The sequence below is a fragment of the Enoplosus armatus genome, chromosome 1 (assembly GCF_043641665.1).
Source record: "Enoplosus armatus isolate fEnoArm2 chromosome 1, fEnoArm2.hap1, whole genome shotgun sequence".
NCBI classification, from domain to species: Eukaryota; Metazoa; Chordata; class Actinopteri; order Centrarchiformes; family Enoplosidae; genus Enoplosus; species Enoplosus armatus.
This window is the reverse complement of record NC_092180.1, coordinates 6,412,590-6,428,392: the sequence shown is the minus strand read 5'-3', so window position 1 is coordinate 6,428,392 and position 15,803 is coordinate 6,412,590. Positions and strand designations below refer to the sequence as shown.

At 39.2% G+C, this 15,803-nt stretch overlaps 1 protein-coding gene across 1 annotated transcript; it reads left to right on the top strand.

Annotated features, from left to right (window-relative positions):
- On the top strand, window positions 1–8,475 carry LOC139282480 (sorting nexin-1-like). The gene is made up of 15 exons (XM_070902218.1): window positions 1–129; window positions 642–798; window positions 2,313–2,443; window positions 2,590–2,656; window positions 2,862–2,905; window positions 3,050–3,191; window positions 3,291–3,369; window positions 3,548–3,623; window positions 3,811–3,924; window positions 4,071–4,164; window positions 4,296–4,501; window positions 5,452–5,595; window positions 6,490–6,570; window positions 7,045–7,116; window positions 7,289–8,475. Exons 1-15 carry the CDS (start codon window positions 10–12, stop codon window positions 7,337–7,339), a joined length of 1,578 nt encoding a protein of 525 aa, XP_070758319.1. The 5' UTR covers window positions 1–9; the 3' UTR covers window positions 7,340–8,475.
- Window positions 8,476–15,803: the final 7,328 nt, after the last annotated feature.

The window sequence follows — 15,803 nt, the reverse complement described above, 5'->3', positions numbered from 1 at the left end:
ACACGGAATATGGCGGCCAGCTCAGATCGGAGTCCCCCTCCTTTCCCTGCCACAGAGGAGCCAGGAGCCGGACTGCCTGACATGGCAGACGGGGACAGCGACGAGGGAGAGGACATCTTCGTCAGTAACGTGTGTTTACAGCTCGTTCTCATGATTTATAACCCGCGTGTGGAGGTTTTATGTCAACGTTAAGTGAACGAGCCAGTAGGTCAGCCCCTTTATCTCATCTGACCCGCGTTCATGGCATCCAAAATAACCGGGGACCACTGACAGAGAGGCGACTAATGTTGACGGATTTTGTGTAAAAGCAACGAAATTGATTCATAATCTTAGCCGGAGTTAGTTTGCCGTTAGTTTGCCGTTTTGACTCGTGTCTAGTCAGTAAAACTTCACATTGCTTTTGGATTTTTCGGCCTCACCCGGTGCTTTAATTTAAAGATGCTCCTGTTTCGATGTCCGGTTAAACGGCTCGTGCTTATATTTTTCGTTAGAAATTTAAGATCGACTTTGCTAACTAGTGTCCAGCTCGCATGACCCCACCCTGCCGCCTTTCTTCTTCTTCTTGCTTATCTGTAAAAACGTTATAACGGTCATGAGATGACGGCATCCCTCCTGTTTCTGTGTGCCCTCTCTGTCTGCAGAGCAACAACAACCCCGCGTCTGTGAGTCGAGGAGTTTCTCAGCCGGACCGGGTCAGTGAGGAGCCTCCAGACCTGTTCAGTGAGGAGGAGGAGGCCAGCAACACGCCTGCCAAATCCAACGGGGTTCACTCTGATGATGACAACGATCTGTTTGCTGGTTAGGAGACTATTTTGATAAACATTTTTTTGTCCGTTTTATCCCCCTTAGTTTTAGTTTTCCAGTGCTTACTGATTTTAGATCACTTATTTTAAGCTGGAGGTCATGCCAGACAATTTTAATGCAGATCTTAAAGGAGCATTCCTCTGATTTTACACATCAAGGTCAGTTTACCAGTCTCAACACCAAACAGATGATGTAATCTCAGCTTGGGGCTACAACTACAGACTACTTTGATAATCAATTAAACCATTAATAATTGTTGCATGTGACGTCTACAAATTGCTTGTTTTGTAAGCTGGCAAAAAGATATTCAGGTCATATTGATATTAAACGGAGAAAGTGTTAATATTTTAGAAGCTGGAACCAGAGAGTGTTTTCGCTTGTTGATGATTCATTTGTCAATTGACTCATCAATGAATCGACTAATTGTTTTTAATTGGCTTGGAAACTGTAAATGTATAACAGGAGGCCTGCATTACAAACTTTGGGGGGTGGAGTTTGAAAGTTGTGGGCATCTACTTGGCAGAAAGAAAGATGTTTTGAGTTGCTTCATGGGAAATGTTTTCAGTCAGTGCAACACTAAAGCACTCGGTGCTCCTTGGAGACATCATTGCACACTGATACATTGAGATGTTTGACTTGTCTCTGTTAAATGTACGGGATCCAAGGAAAGGATTGTTATTGTATTGGTACCTAAACTCAAGTATCATGCTGGCACTGGTATCAAACTTCTAAAATGATCTTTAGTGATAATCTGCACCGACTGTTGGATTCTCCTCACTGCCCCATTCCCCCACTATAAGATTCAATTCAGATTTAATCAAAAAACAAAAATGTGATGATTTATTTAATTGTGATCTGATGATAGCAGCAAGTAACATACAAAAAATACAAGAAACCCCCCCCCCCCCCCCCCCCAAAAGATGTTGATAAACCAAACCACCAACACAGAAGTCCAGAGTCACTAATCATAACATGGTGGTGGTCGATCTCAGGTGAGAATAGATAAACAATCTGAACAAGAATACGATGTCAATATCCAGAACTTAACTCTTTTTTTTCAATTCTCAGTGCTACAGACAGATTGCAGGTCTGAACCCAAAAGGTACCGAGGTTTGACACCCAGCTGTAGTTATTACCAAGCCTGAAATCTTGTCATCTGGTCAACAGCCAGCGGGAGTTTAAAAAGGGATAAAACAGAGTCAGTCACATTTAACGAAGTCACACTCAGTTTTACAGATTAAAAAATGTTGAAATAAGTTTTTGTGAAATGACATTATGCATAGATTAATCTGTGTGTAGTCTCATACACACCATTAACAGTCATTTACATGTAAACTGTAGCTTTTCTACTGTGAAGTTGTAACGGTGCACTGTTTGGATGAATCAGGAGTGGTGCTGTTGTATGAGAGTGTGTGTAGTGTGTGTGTGTGATCCTGTCTGACCTACACTTTCGTAATCTGTTTTTCTTTTTGGATGACACTTTAATCACAAGTCTTTTCTTTCCCCAGAGGCACACGTGGAGCCGAGCACAGACAAGCCCGGCTCTGCTCGGAAGGAGCTCCCCACCTCCTCTGGCCCTCGTCCAGCCTCCTCGTTCACTCAGAGCCCTGCAGCCATACAGCCCACCTCCTTGGAGCAGGTACAGGCCACGGCTGAGCTGAGCTTCCTAGGATCTTGGAAACAATTAATTGCATGCATGCTTTTGTAAAGCCTACTCTGTAATCGCAGAGTAATCAGGCTGTTACAGCCAAACATTCAGAGTTGTGTTCTTCTCGTTAACCACAGATGGAGGAAGAAGAGGCTAAGGATAGTTTTGATGTGGATGTTGCCGTCACCAACCCTGAGAAAGTTGGTCAGTGTCTCTTTTTCTTTCAGAATTTTCATTCATAAACTATGATACAACTATCTGTAATTTCCAGTTCATTCAAGTGTTGTTGTTTGCAAAGTAGCTAGATAAATATAACAGTCAATAGTTAACTTTTATTTGTTATTCATTTCAGACTAAAACCTAATTAACTCTCATCTTCAATGTATCTCCAATGTTTCTGTCCTCCTAGGAGATGGCATGACTGCATATGTGGCCTACAAAGTTTCCACCAGGGTCTGTTGTCAAGCTTGTGTTGATACATATATTTTGTGTATTTTTACTTGGCTCCTAAAGCTGCTAATGTGTCTAAATATTCACTATTTGATTTTTCAAGGTCTGTGCCTTTCTAGTGAACCGTGTCCCTGTCTCTGCTTTCAGACTTCTTTGCCCATGTTCAGGAGTAAAGCCTTCTCTGTGAGAAGGCGTTACAGTGACTTCCTGGGTCTTTATGAGAAGCTGTCGGTCAAGCAGTCGCTCCTCGGCTGCATCATTCCACCACCGCCCGAGAAAAGTGTCGTAGGTGGGTGCCCAGGTCTTTTTTTTTTCTTTTTTTTTTAAGTGTGTTGTTTTTTTCCGTCTTTTTATGTGTCCCTTTCGTGACTGTGATTTGGGCCGACAGGAATGACCAAAGTGAAGGTGGGAATGGATGACCCGTCATCGGTAGAGTTTGTGGAGAGAAGAAGAGCAGCTCTGGAGAGGCAAGGATACGTGTTTCATACAGCGACATTATTAATGAGATGATAAGTAAAATTCATACAAGGCCAAGTGCAGATATGTTTGTGTTCCCTCCAAAGACTTTTCAACTACATTTCTGTCCATGTCTGTGTGCATGTTTTACTTCTTATTCATCTCGCTGCTTCTGTGTTTTTTTTGAAGGTATCTTCAGAGAGTAGTGTCTCACCCAACGTTACTACAAGATCCTGAAGTCCGTGAGTTCTTGGAGAGAGAAGATGTGAGTATTTTAAGATGTGGAAAGATTTTTCTAGCAGCAATAAGCTGGATAATGATTTCATCCCCATTTTAGATTCAGTTACGTGCCTTGAGAAGGAATGCTTAGTTGGTGTTTGATTAAAATTTTAGATTCTTGAGAATGACACATCGCCAAACTGTTAACATTTTGTGTGTGTGTGTGTTTTCAGTTACCCAGAGCAGTGAGCACACAGACGCTGAGTGGAGCTGGCTTCCTCAAAATGATCAATAAGGCATCAGATGCTGTCAACAAGATGACCATCAAGATGAATGAGTCTGACACTGTAAGGGGACTCTGGATGAAGTGTTTTAGAAATGTCAGGAGACTGTTGCACATGTAGCCTATATTTGGAGATACATTTTATAATTAGACTAGTTTAGACTAGTTTGGTTGTGTCAGTTCTTGATATGTTTCTGCTGTGTGTCTCAGTGGTTTGAGGACAAGTTCCAGGAGGTGGACAGCGAGGAGCAGCAGCTGAGGAAGCTTCATGCCTTGGTCGACTCCCTGGTCAATCACAGGAAGGGTGAGAGCTACATCTGCCTTTCTTGAATCGTCTTTGTCTTCCCAAAACAGAAGAGTACAGTTCAGCTGCCATGTCTTTTAGGGTGAAGCAAGTGGACTGAATATGTTTTCTGTTTCCTCTTTTGAAACCAGAGCTGTGTGGGAACACGGCCATATTTGCCAAAAGTATGGCCATGTTGGGAAACTCTGAGGACAACACAGCTCTGTCTCGGGCCCTGTCCCAGCTGGCAGAGGTGGAGGACAAGATGGAGCAGCTGCATCAGGAGCAGGCAGCCAGTGACTTTTTCATCTTTGAGGAGCTGCTTGCCGACTACATCCGCCTGCTTGGTGCTATGCGGGTAAGCTCACAGCTGCACAATGGTAGATGTACAGTAGGAAGAAGTAAAGATTCTGTAGAATCGGGAAAAGTAAAGCTTGAGTAGTTCCTGATACCAGGACTAAAATAAAGAAAAACACATCCCTTAAATATTTTAAGCCACCGATATCTTATAAAACTTAAATTACAAAACACTTAAACTGATTTTTATGTATACAACAGCAACATGTAAAAGAAAGGGTACAAGATCATCTGTACAGGCTTGTAGTATAAAGAACAACATTTCACATTCTTTAACTTTCTGTTATGCTTGCCTTTTATATGAATGTTCTTTCAAATGTGCTTTGCGATGACCCTGATGAAGGCCACAAGCTGAAACATGTTTCACAATAAATTCTTTATACTACAGATGGAAAAGTCATTCACGTCCAGAAGGTCAAACACAGCGTGCCCATAAAGAGTATTCACCTTTCACTTTAACTTTAAAGGCTCTTTCTCTGATCAGTTACATTTAATCGACTTCGATCCAAAGTTTTAGTAAGATGATAAAACATGAAAATGTACCTTTTTTAAAAAAAAAACTATTTGCTAAACTTGTTTTTGACAGTTGCGGAGAATGATGACTTCATATCACTACTGAATCATATGATTGTTTTGAATGACTGTAAAGGGTACAAGATCACCTGTACGGATATATCTGTAACTTTATTGAGTGACACACTTTGATTAAAGTGTCAGTTGATTGAGATTTTAATGCTTGAGATGAAACTCGTCTCTGCAAGTGTGCAGTATGTCCAATAATGCAGTATTTGCAACTTTCTCTCTGAATCCTGCATGTCAGAGCAACATAAAGCCACTCTTTGATAAACCTTCAACATTGTGCAAGGTCACAGTTCTCCTGTTCTGTTTGGTGAGTGGAACGATCAGGTGTTGTGTTACTATCATCATCTAATCTAAACTGGATGTCCGCAGGGGTGTTTTGACCAGCGCATGCGGGCGTGGCAGCGATGGCAGGAGGCTCAGAGCACGCTCCAGAAGAAGAGGGAGGCCGAGGCCAAGCTGCTGTGGGCCAACAAGCCGGACAAACTGCAGCAGGCCAAAGAAGAGATCACTGAGGTAACAGACAGCTGCTGCAGCACTGAGCCAAGCCTCAAAGGTCTTTACATTAACACAAGTCCTTTCACAACGTTTTAAATTCGAACAGGCCCATGATCGTACTAGTTTGAACTGTAAGTTACAGTGAACCAGGCAGCAAAAGAACTCATGTGGTTCTGGAGGGACTACGAGACCCTTCCATTACCACCCAGCTGACTTATTGCAACTGACTTAGTTGTTGCTCAGGACAGAATGATGGAGCTCTTGTCAAAGGACGAGATTTTCATTTTTCACATCGTCTGTTATATATTGTTTTGTTTAGTATTTGCCACATCTTCAGTGACAAGAATAGAGAAAAATAACCTGCAACAATTTCGGTAATTGATTAATCGTTTAAATAAAATGCTTGATGAACAACTCAAGTGTGAAGCTGTTCTTCTTTGTTTTATACGATTCTAAACTGAATATCTTTGGGTCAGACAAACAAGCCATTTGAAGAAATCACTTTGGGCTTTTTTATGGTCATTTTTCACTATTTTATAGACTAAAAGATCAATTTAATCAAAAAAAAAAGAATGAATAGATCAGTCAATATTGAAAAGGGGTCATTAGTTGCAGCCCCAGGTGGAAACCACCTCTTAAAAACTGCAAGACCTGTTGGATATGAATCCAGTTTCTTAATGCTGGACCTGAATAAACGATGTAGAAGCACCATCACAACTCCAACAGCTAGTGCCATCAGTGTATTATTTTCAATAAAAGTGTTTCCCATTTCTCTATGCTTTCAGATTAGATGCATCACTGTTTTTAGATAAGGAAATCCCGTGTAACAGGTGTCTGCACTCCTTCTCATAAAAATGTAATATAATATACTGGAAAATATCATGGAATGAATACTCCTGTGTTTGTCCTCAGTGGGAGGCGAGGGTTACTCAGTACGAGAGAGACTTCGACAGGGTTGGCATGACTGTTCGCAAGGAGGTCCTCAGGTTTGAGGTACGTTTGTCTTATGATTGCTATAAAAAGTAAAACGTTTTCATGTTTTATCGTCTCACTTATCAAATTAGGTGTAATGTGACTTGTTTCGATACTAATCAACAGAGAAAGAGCCTTTAATGTTGAAGTGAAAGGTGCGTACTTTATAGGCACTGTGTATTTGACCTTCTGGGTGTGTATGGCTTTTCCATTCGCACTTTGTAGTATAACAAACTTTATTGTGAGACTAAGGCTCGTGGCCTCCATCGGGGTCATCGTAAAGCACATTTAAAAGGCCATTTAAAGAGGATGAGCATAACGGAGTGTTAAAGAATATGAAATGTGGTCGTTCTTTATACTACAAGTCTAGCTGGAGTTTTGGCCTCTTCAGACTCTGTGCTCCTCTGTAGTAGATGAAGTTCTGCCAGAAATTCCTACAGCTCACTTTGCGTTTGGCGAAGATCTTGAGACGTGACAACATGTTTGTCTTTTCAGAAAGAAAAAGCCAAGGACTTCAAGAGCCAGATAATCAAATATTTGGAGGCAATGCTGCAGTCTCAACAACGGGTAATCATTTAGCTATAACAAGTATTATATTCAACACTTACTCTTTATTCTTTTTTTATGCTTTTATTTATTTGTGTTATGATAATGACTTTAAACTATTGTTTATAATTAGTATTTATTGAAATATTGGAGGACAACACATTTTAACTAGCTTTTTATTCTTCTATTTCAGCTCATAAAGTTCTGGGAGGCTTTCCTGCCTGAGGCAAAGGCGATAGCTTAATGAAGAGGGAGGCTTTTTAAAGACCCCAACTGCCTTTTTTGAACACTTTACCTCTTGATCAGGACCTGAGAGGACAATTTTGAAACACACAAGGAACTTCCATCCATTTCTTTTTTTTCTTTTTGTGTTTTTAATCATAGTGTATTCTCTTATCTTGTACAGTTCTTTGATATAATAAGCTGCCACATTCACACAACATTTCTTTGGCATCATTTCCTTGTTTATGTTTTTGACTTAAAGATGGTATAAAGCAGGAATCCAACAGAGAATGACCTGGCCGTAGTGTTTGTAACACCCGCTGTCTTGTCAGTGGGATATATATTTATGTTTCTTGCTTAAACCAGTATATGAAAGTGTTAACACTAAGGTACTGCCCTAGAGTAACATTGTCTATAGTTTACATTAGAAGATAGACGTATGTAAGTCATTCCAATCTCTAACAGCTTGTGTTGATGCATGTCATATAATGTTTTGATGCACTAAAATGCATTGTACAGTTGAAAAAGCGTTTTTTTTTTTTTATGAAATACCACTATTGATGACTGAGGTCATTAACCTGGAGTATTGGCACATTGTTCACACGATGCATATTAGATCATAGAAGTCATTAAAACTCAGATTTGACAAGAGTTGTTACAAAATGCTAACAGATATGTAAAGTTACTGTGAGTGCAAGTTGAGAAAATGCAATCATTGCTTTGTTGGTGTTTTCTACGATGATGTATTTGCTAGAATCGTGTTTATTATATTAATCTATTTCTTCCACAACAGTTTTAAGTACTTCGATTTCTTGTGTCAGAGACTGAGGCCCACTTTATTTGGAACTGCTGCAGAGATTGTTTACTGCCCGTGTAAATGACTGTTGACATGTATGTACACATGTACAGTACTACTGTCTGATATTATTCCTAACCACACATGTTTTTTGATACATTGGTGTAACGATGACAGAAAGGCACAGACATTCAAGTGATACGGTCCCTTATTTTCTTATTCAGCATTTGTAAGTGTAGTTTTTCTGTCATGTCATATTTACGTAAGAATGTGCTTTATTTTTGTAACCACTTTGCATTAGCACACACATTTTCCTGAAAATGCTATACAGGTAGATGTTCAAAATAAATATGATTGGTTAAGCTTTGGGCTCTGTTTTCATGTTTGCTTTGTCAGTTTTGTTTGTGTTTGATGGGATTACCCATTTCAGTTCAGTAGCGTGGATGAGTTATGTAAAAATAGGCTTCTTGGCTTAAAAATGTAAAAGGCCCTTTTGCGATTGCAATCATTTTTTGTATTTTTCAGAAATATTTTGAAGGTCAATCACAAGTTGCTCTTTGTTGAAAACTACACCCGAATACACCAGTATTTTTGTTCATACTGTAGATAAACTGTCCAAATACTCAGACACTATACACAAGTATGTCGGGCTCATGATACAGGGTATATTTTCCTAAAGCAAAGCTAAATGAATGGTGATAAATGAAATGCGAATCTGAAATCATCTGCGTCCTCGCAATAGAAGAGACTCGAAAATAGAAAACTCTCTGGACCATCTTGGTCTCTGGATTGGATTCATTTAAGTTATTTAAGGGTTAGGGTTAATGCACTTACAAGCTTCTTTTTCATATTAAAGGAACTTCAGTCCTTAAAATACTTGTTGAACATATTGAATTTGAACATGTTTGACCTCCACTCCCTGTTAAACATCTTATGAACAAACTGTTATAAAACTCCAATAACAGAAATCCAAATACTTTTTGTATGAATTAATTTTTGTAATGTAATATCTGTTTGTACGCTTAACTTCTCTCCTCTCTCACTTGAGTTTATAACCACATCCCAGTATATTTACTGTAAATTCCAATAAATCCAAATATTTATGATAGTGGTGCTTAAAAAGTCATGTCAACACCAATTATGCATATAGAGCATATGAAAATATTTTGTATTTAATCATGTTTTACAGCAAATGACTTCTGTAACATGTCATCAGTTCAAAATCACATTTATAAGCAAGTTTTTATAACATTGGGGAAAGTTTTTTTGAGCTGTTCAAGAGGGCCTGGGGTGTCCAGGACCGCAAAAACAACACACATTAAATCAGGTTTTTGTGATGCACACTGACCATCCATGTGTGGTTTGAGATTGTTTGAATAGTTAAACATTATATCATATGTCTAATAGGTCTAATAGTTAATTAGCCTGTATCAGTGTGACCTGGAAGTGTGCGTGGGGAAGCGGGCGGTGCCGTGTTTCTACATCCGGTGTTTTCGAACCTTTCACGAGCAGCGAAGACAGACGAACAGCGAAGAATGGAGAGAACTGCTAACGACACTCCGCTGTTAGCGTGAAACATCAGCAACAACAAGTAACAACCGAAAACCTTCACATTAAGCTCCGGGCACTCGTGTACGTTTGGCGTGACAAACACGCAAGCTGTGTCCTCATCGTCTGGATTTATCACAGCGAAGGTGAGCCTGTTGTGTTTGTTTGCGATGAGCTAGCAAACCAACATTTGATAGTAGGCTTTTGGTTGATAGCTAATATTTTCGTTGCTAACGGAGCTAATTTCCTTGTTGCGCTCGCTCCAGCTGTCACCTAGCAATCAGTAGGTGTTAGCTAAGGCGTTAATACCAATCAGAGAGTCTGGTTGCTTCATTTGCTGTCTGTTAACCAACCCAGTGGTATGATTATCAAGAAAATGTCTGTATCGCGATTTTTCGCAGAATGTATTTTAAACCAGAAAAGCCACTATGGCTAAATAATGTTTGGCTAACGTTAGCTTTGTGGCTGGTTAGTCAGGTTTTATCTTGGCAAGCTGGGAAGCTAACTTGGCTAACGGTTGGTTCGCTTCCTAATCGATGTGACCATCACTGATGTTAGACTGCCAAAGGCTGGCTTTGTCCATGATATGTTGGCGTACATCAGCCAACTGGCTTCCTTGTTTTGATTGAGCCGGAGGCCTGCTTACAAAGCATCGATCATCTTTATATTAGCCTCAGCTGCCTCTACCCAACACTTCCTCACATATAAACTACTGCCACTGCCTCTCGGTGCAAGATAAGGGATGCAAAGACAGAATGGCACATAATATAAAATGTATGAATTGAACCAAGGCCCCTCCTCAGCCTGGTCACTCAGCCTGTATTTAGCGAACTGTTGCAAGTTTGGATTTTGCCAGGTGCAGATGTTAAAGAGTAAATGTCAAGTTAAATTGTGCCTCTCAGTGTAGCTACAATGCACATTTTCTTTGCTCATTGTCAAACAGGCATACATACGGTCCTTCTCAATGTCAATTTCCCAAGCTTAACTGCATAGATGGCTTATAACTGAATCAATAGAGTATGGCTAGTATTCAGTTACCCTCCATCTAGTAAAATAATTGATTACCCCGTTTCCCACTATATAACACAGTGGCGTGCTTTAAGAGAGCAGAGCAAACCAGTTGTGAAATTGACATTTTGTTGAAATTTATATTACTAGCTGGACGTTTGCCCAAGCTAGGGGTATGTGGATCCATGATAAATTATTGTTGGCATCCTTTTAAAAGAGTCCCACTGAAGGAAAGGCTGGTGTAAAGGAGTTTCTGTGTTGCATTTATTCAAAAGGTCATGATGAAGTAGAACACTAAATGCAAGCCTGAACAAACTCACTGTTTACAGGAAAGCTACATTGAAGTAAACAGTTTGCATTTCATTCATGTATATTTAGAACATTTTTTTAATCATTGCAGATTTTGCAGGTTATTAATTACTTGACAACGCTGCTGTGGTCAGTGGCCTCTCCTTCACTAAATGTGTAGTTAATTACTACATCATATGGACCACCTCAGTAAAGTTCAAGTTAGCTATAAGTTAATTTTACAAATTTGTAAGATTTTTAGATTAAAAAAATTTGGTATTTGTCATGGATGTGGGTGCACACAACAGCCATGTATGCATGTGTTGTTCTCTGTGAATTGATGGAGAAGGAAAACTATGGATGATTTTAATTCCCTCCAGTTCTGGTTCATAAGAGCTGGTTTTAAGGAGAGAGGCAGCTGTTTGCTGGCACTGCCACAGTAGGACTCTGCACTATTGGCAGGCCCCCCTCTCAGGCTGATCTTTAACTGAAGGTTAATCACTCCACTAAGAGCCTTTATGTTTCTGTAAAAATGAAAAGATGTCAACCGATTAGTCATTTTTAATAGATGCTAATCAGCCCGAAGCGTCTTAATTTCTTGAGATATTTTGACAGGCAAATTTGTGGACTGTAATCATGTTTTTTTGGAGTCTTAAATACATTTTTCAGTGCCACCATAGAGTGTTACTGAAGGAAATATACCAGTGCATAGTGCTGGATTTTAAAACTAGCTATTAACCAATTACAGCAACTTTCCTGAACTCATGAAATGTTTAGCTTTTGATTGCCAGCGTCATCAAACACACCTTTTTGACACTTTCTGTCAGTCAGTTTTGCTGCTTTGGTTCTGTGCCTCTGATTAGACAGTGAACAGTGTTTGTGTGTATGTTTAGATAGTTTCTCCACATCTCACTTGGATATTATAACAGCAATGTGGAAATAATACTGTCACAATACCTTGTTTATATATATCTCTGACACCAAATTCCTGCCTCATCATTTCCAGCTATACCAGAACTATAAAATGAAATAGTCTGATGCATATTTTCAGCTGACAGAATGACACAGATGTGAGATCAGCAGAATTACTTGTCTGAGCATTTTCAGTAATAGGACACATTTCTTGTTCATGCAGAATGAGCTTCATATAAAATTGTAAAGCCGTGGGATATCATCACCGTAGAGAAAGGTAGCTTTACTTGAACAGAATGGTACAGAATAATCACATGGTATTATTGAATGGATTTTTTTTGTTGTCAGCTCATCAACTAAATTATAACTGCAATTCATTGGGAAGCAAAATGAGTGAGAGTCTAATGTATAAATCATAAGAATATTAATTTTTTAGAGTATTTATTCCATTTAATGATAAATAGGTTCATTAATCAATGTGCATAATGATGTTAATATTCCTTAAGCGCTCAAAAAGGCCAAAATTCAAATTAAATGTGACTATGCAAATGAGCTCTACATCAAACATCAGGCTGCACCATCATAAATCTATACCATCTTCAAACTGGCAGCCACATTTATCACTCTATCTACTCTAGTCCAGCACACAACTATGACATTCAAAATACAGAGTATGGACAGAGTAACAGCAACTGAACTCTACCTCAACGTTTCTCCAACATGCTCATCGGCCCAAATTTTGCACTTTCTCTCACCTGGAGAAGCAGGAATCAATAATCAGTTCTCACTCAAGACAATATCAATTCCTTTTATTAATGCCTGCACGTTGCTTATACCGGGGCTTTATAATGTGAGACCTTAACCATAGTAGAAAGGAAAGGTTTTTTGAATGTATGTTCACATTTTTACCAAACTGGACATGGGCAAAATGCTATATTTGCAGAACAAATTTTAGGCAAGCCCGGCAAAACCAACATATACTTAAATATTTGCTAGAAATGCGTGACATTTTCAGTTGGGCTCAAAAAATGATGTGAACAGATCAGTTAGGAAAGGGGTTGATGAGCTAAGTCTTTAATGGGATTTGAGTTAATAAAATCCTTTTATGTTTTCTCCTTCTGAGAAACGGAATTACTTTTAAAGTGTGCCAAAAGGTGTGTATCCTCAGACATATCCTCATTTATCAGGAGACATGGCACATCCACAGGGATAAAGGCCGGGGATTCCCCACATTACTTCAAAACTGAAGAAGCCATTTGTATCGACCACAGAGCGTTTTTCTATTCCACAGTAACAGTCCAGCAGAGTGCTTTAATTTGTTCTTCACTTCATTAATTAGGTGGTCGACTGATATGAGTTCACTCAGACTTCAACGTCTGTGCAATACAATAAATTGCATTTTTATGCAATTGCTCCATGATCTTTATTTTGTAAATCCCTTACACACACACACTGTGAACAAAACTACAGGGACACCGTCCAAGATAATGCCGACCTCCACAACACTGACACTTAGGTGTTGAGTGTTGTTTCAGGACATACTAGCCAGCAAACCTAGCATTTGGATTGCATTATATTTTGCAGCTGTAGATGTTTCATTTAGCTTACTGGGGGGTGGAAAAAGTAACAAGGTTTCTTTGTGACTCTCCTCTATATATACACAGCACATAACTCCTGAAGAAACGGTACACAAGTAGGTAAATAATACCTAGGGGCTCATTACAGCATATAGTGTGATACACCTTTGTAATTAAAGGTTGCAGATGTTTTGCTGCCTTTATATAACATGAATTAAGTTTTTGGCCCACTTTAATGTTTGCTCTTCTATCCTAATCCTCAGGTTGGGCATGTCTGAACATGTTTAAAATGCAGTGGGATGGTCTTACTAGTGAAACAAATGACAAATTCATAAAATAGGCAAAGAAACTGTACATTCAGTTTTGTGTCCAAAAAAGAAAAACATATTGGACTTTAAGTTTACACTGTGTCGGTCCACATACTCTCTCAGACACGGCAGCAACGTGTCAACTTGTGCAATTCAACTACAGCGAATAGCTCTTTGACTTTAATGTGAAAACGCCTTTTTAAAGTACAGCTTGCATATTATTTGCTCCAAACAAGCTAGACTAAAACTAGAAGAACTTCAAAGGGAAAACCTGGGTCCTATTTTATTATCAAATTTTGGTGCCTAAATGAGTAATAGTTACCAAAAGTTTTGGAATTGGTCCAGTAGATCGCCTCTGCTGGCAGCCGCAAAGCAGGCTGCGATGGCTGCAATGCAATCCTTGATTGTTATTCTGTCTGATAACATTATGAAAGGTTTTTGTTAAAGAGTAAGATCCTTTTTGTTTTGCCACAAGCACTTTTGACGGACTAACGAACAATGTTTTTAGACATTTTTAGATTTGCAGCCAGTTACAGTGAAAAAACACATGAGTAGAAATAACAAATGACCAACAACAACCCAGTGTCTGCTGACCAGTTAAAATCAATCATCTCTCCCTTGTACAAATACGCAAATATAGTTACACGTTACAGTCTTATTGAATCATCTGTGTAGCCGTAATATTGTTGTAACATCTTGGAATAAACTGAAAGTTCAAAGCTCAGTTTAGCAGTATTACATGGTCGGTTGTAATTCTGTAGATTAGTAGTGAAGTGTATGCAACTGTCTGGGCTCTTAGATGAACAGCCGCGACCAAGAAATAATCAGTGATTGCAGTCTGGCAGTCAGTGAATGGGTTGAACACAGGTTGAGTGTGTGTTTATTATCCTGCGTCCACCACGGAGTTTGTGTGTGAAGATGATAACCTTTTCTTCAATCAGGAGAAACACCTAGCCGAGCTAATCTAAACACTGGTGCGTGCTGGATTACAGTGGCCTACAAATGATTATTTGCACAATGGAAATTGTTACATTTGTCTTTGCTGCAAACCTGTTTTATAGCCATGTTGTTCTGTTTCTGGTTTTATGTAATAGCAACAGTGCACAGTTGCCCTTGAGAGCAAACTAGCTGTCTTTGATGCTGAGATCTGTGCAGGCAATACTGAGCATGAGTCATCCGGAAGCCCACACACAAATACTTTTCAGCAGCAGCCTTTCCATGCTCAGGAATTACAGCATTGTCATGAAAACATTAGTATCTGTTGTTCTTTTGTTGAAAGCATAAAAAGTTGGGGGTTTTTACTGGAAACTTTACTTTTTTTAATTATATTTTTTAGGTGAATAAGGAGATGGTTATCTGCCTAATTTACAGTCAACATTTTTTCCTGCAGCTTGCTTCAGGACACTAATTTGCTGAAGATGAGTAACAGAATAGGAAGTCCCCAATGAGGCCTGCAGTTGATAAACAACATATGTCTCATGTTGTAATGATTGCTGAATCATGCACCAAACTTCCTTTGTGTTTCATAATCAATATTTAATATTTACATCATTCTTGCTCCTAGGTTGAACCGAATAGTATTTTTCTGAGCACTTGGCGAGTCGTACCAGTGTCCATCTAGTTAAGCTATGGTGAGCAGATAAAGCTTTATATAATTGTTTGCATAACATTCCCTGCTGACATTGTCTGCCAGGCTATAGCTGTGGGTGGTGGAGAGTCTAAGATGCCTTCATGATCACAAACTATGACTTAACGTTTGTGTTGATGCTCAAACAGGTTGCTATGTTTTCTGTGACCACTGTGACTTGATGACAATCTCTTTAGCCAGCAGCGCTGTTACAGTAAGCCAGTCCCGTCCTCACTGAGCTTTGTCTACTTGTAAACAGTGATTTTTATGAGTTAAACTTCCTATCTTATGATTAAGGTACATTTAGATATTTAACTGTTAAAATGTCATTGAAAAACTAGTGATTACTGGTGACTGCATATGTGGTCCTGGTTATTCACTGGAAACCTTAACATTAAACAGTTAACATAAGCCATGTATGA

Excerpts from the sequence above, each read along its gene's own strand:
- LOC139282480 (XM_070902218.1), top strand. The coding sequence starts at position 10 with ATGGCGGCCAGCTCAGATCGGAGTCCCCCTCCTTTCCCTGCCACAGAG. Across the intron at positions 799-2,312 it reads TGACAACGATCTGTTTGCTG|AGGCACACGTGGAGCCGAGC; the intron begins GTTAGGAGACTA and ends TTCTTTCCCCAG. Across the intron at positions 4,165-4,295 it reads CCTGGTCAATCACAGGAAGG|AGCTGTGTGGGAACACGGCC; the intron begins GTGAGAGCTACA and ends TTTTGAAACCAG.